Source organism: Rhododendron vialii, chromosome 6a, assembly GCF_030253575.1.
Source record: "Rhododendron vialii isolate Sample 1 chromosome 6a, ASM3025357v1".
In the NCBI taxonomy this organism is placed as follows: Eukaryota; Viridiplantae; Streptophyta; class Magnoliopsida; order Ericales; family Ericaceae; genus Rhododendron; species Rhododendron vialii.
The window spans coordinates 1,396,813-1,398,665 of NC_080562.1; the positions used below are offsets into that span (position 1 = coordinate 1,396,813).

Consider the following 1,853-nt stretch of genomic DNA (forward strand, 5'->3'; position numbering starts at 1 on the left):
TAAACAAGAATAAGCCCACCACTGGATACTCCTACTTCAACCCTTTGAAACTATTTTGACTCTCACTCACGAGTAACTATTTAATAGTAGTCATTGGGTACTGCCACGTGATACTCTAATATCGTTATCCATCACACATTTTTGTGAATTCGTATATTTAGTATTGGACCCACAAAAATTTCTGATAATAAAGATGTTAAAATATTACGTGGCGGTGCCCTAAGCCCAACTAATACTTTTTCCTTCTTCAGCGGTTTGCTAGTTCTAATACACTTATTGGATAGACCTACTTGACCTCAACTAAACAATTCAGCCACTGGTTGACACATGCTACTCTTTCCGTTTCAAAATTGTCAAGATTCGCAAAACGAGTACTTCAAGGAAATGAACTTTTGTCGAGAAAAATTCAAAATTTCTTTTGATAAATTAAAGGAGCTCATTGATGCAAAAATTTTGAGTTGCAATTAAAAATGCATTATTTTGAAGTTCTTATTTTGTGAATTGAACAATCTTTTTGGAAGGAGCAATAGCGCGAGTGCAGATCATGACTATTCGTTTATCATGGATTGGAATACACAAGGTGGGTAGTTATCGCGGCCTTAAACCCATTAAAGTTAGAACCAACTGCTGCCGTATACGCCCCCATGTTTGGAAACACCAGCCAATCGTTCAGCTGCAATTCCGGTAGCTGGTGACCCCTCAACACCGTGTCAACGGCGGCGCATGTGGGCCCAAACACAGTCGAACAATAAGTCTTCATCCCTTGGCATGTGGGGTTACCATGATTCGAGGTGCACGCAAACGGGGCATTCAATGTCACATTGGACAGGACACAGTTCATGGACCCATAAACGCCGTCATTTATCCAGTACTCCCTCGACGCCCCCCTCACGCGCTTCCCGAAGATGTTAGTCGCCAGAGTGAAAGCGGACTCGGCGAAAAACATGCCCGGTTCGGAAATGACAGTTAGATCCGGTTCGTTTTTGAAGTACTCATGGAGGGCTGATTTAACAGCGTTAGCTGCGTGGTCGAAATTTGGACCCGCCGTGAAGCCCCCACCAATGTTTAGCACGAGCATTTTGGGCAAGCCGAGCTGCGAAGCAGTGTCGAACACTGCTTTTGCCGCAGCTACAGCGCTCCGATAAGCGCTGAAGTTGGTGGTTGCGCTTCCGACGTGGAACGAGACACCCGAGACGGTTAGTTTTGCAGATTGGGCGGCTTGAAGGAGTGGAGCAAATTCCTCTGGAAGGGCACCAAACTTTGACCCAAGCGGGTACATGGAGCCGCTTTCATCCGGAGGTTTGATCCTGATGAGCAAGGAACACTCCGGGTGATACTTACGGATCTTTTCGATTTCGCCTATTGAATCAAAGGTGGTTAGTTTAACACCAACCGCAGCGGCATACTTGATGTGAGACTCAATTTTACACGGGTGAGCGAAAATTACTCGATCCGGAGAAACCCCGAGAGACAAGACGGATTCGATCTCAGCTTGGCTGGCACAGTCGAAGCCTGAGCCGAGAGCAGCCATGGCTCCCAGAAAAGCCGGATCGGGGTTGCATTTAACCGCGTAGAAAGGACGGACGGTTGGGAGGCTGCGAGTCCACTTCTCCATGAGAGACGTTACCACACCCAAGTCCAGGACGTAAAAGGGTTCTTTGAAATCTTGGTTTTCGGAGACAACGGAGCGTATGAGATCCGTCAGTCCGTCTTTTGGTAGGGCAGTCACCGTCTTCCCCTTCACCCCTGGTGCACCCATTATGATTTGGAGGCTTTTAGTGTTGGCCGCCATGGCTGAAATGAAAAATGGGAAGTGTTTTACGAAAACAGATGGGTTTGAAAATTGTTGTGCG

General features: G+C 46.7%; 1 protein-coding gene across 1 annotated transcript; it reads right to left on the reverse strand.

Annotated features, from left to right (window-relative positions):
• Nucleotides 1-451: 451 nt before the first annotated feature.
• Nucleotides 452-1,853, reverse strand: LOC131330891 (ornithine decarboxylase-like). The gene has a single exon (XM_058364636.1). The coding sequence runs from the start codon at nucleotides 1,790-1,792 to the stop codon at nucleotides 560-562; it is 1,233 nt and encodes a 410-aa protein (XP_058220619.1). The 5' UTR covers nucleotides 1,793-1,853; the 3' UTR covers nucleotides 452-559.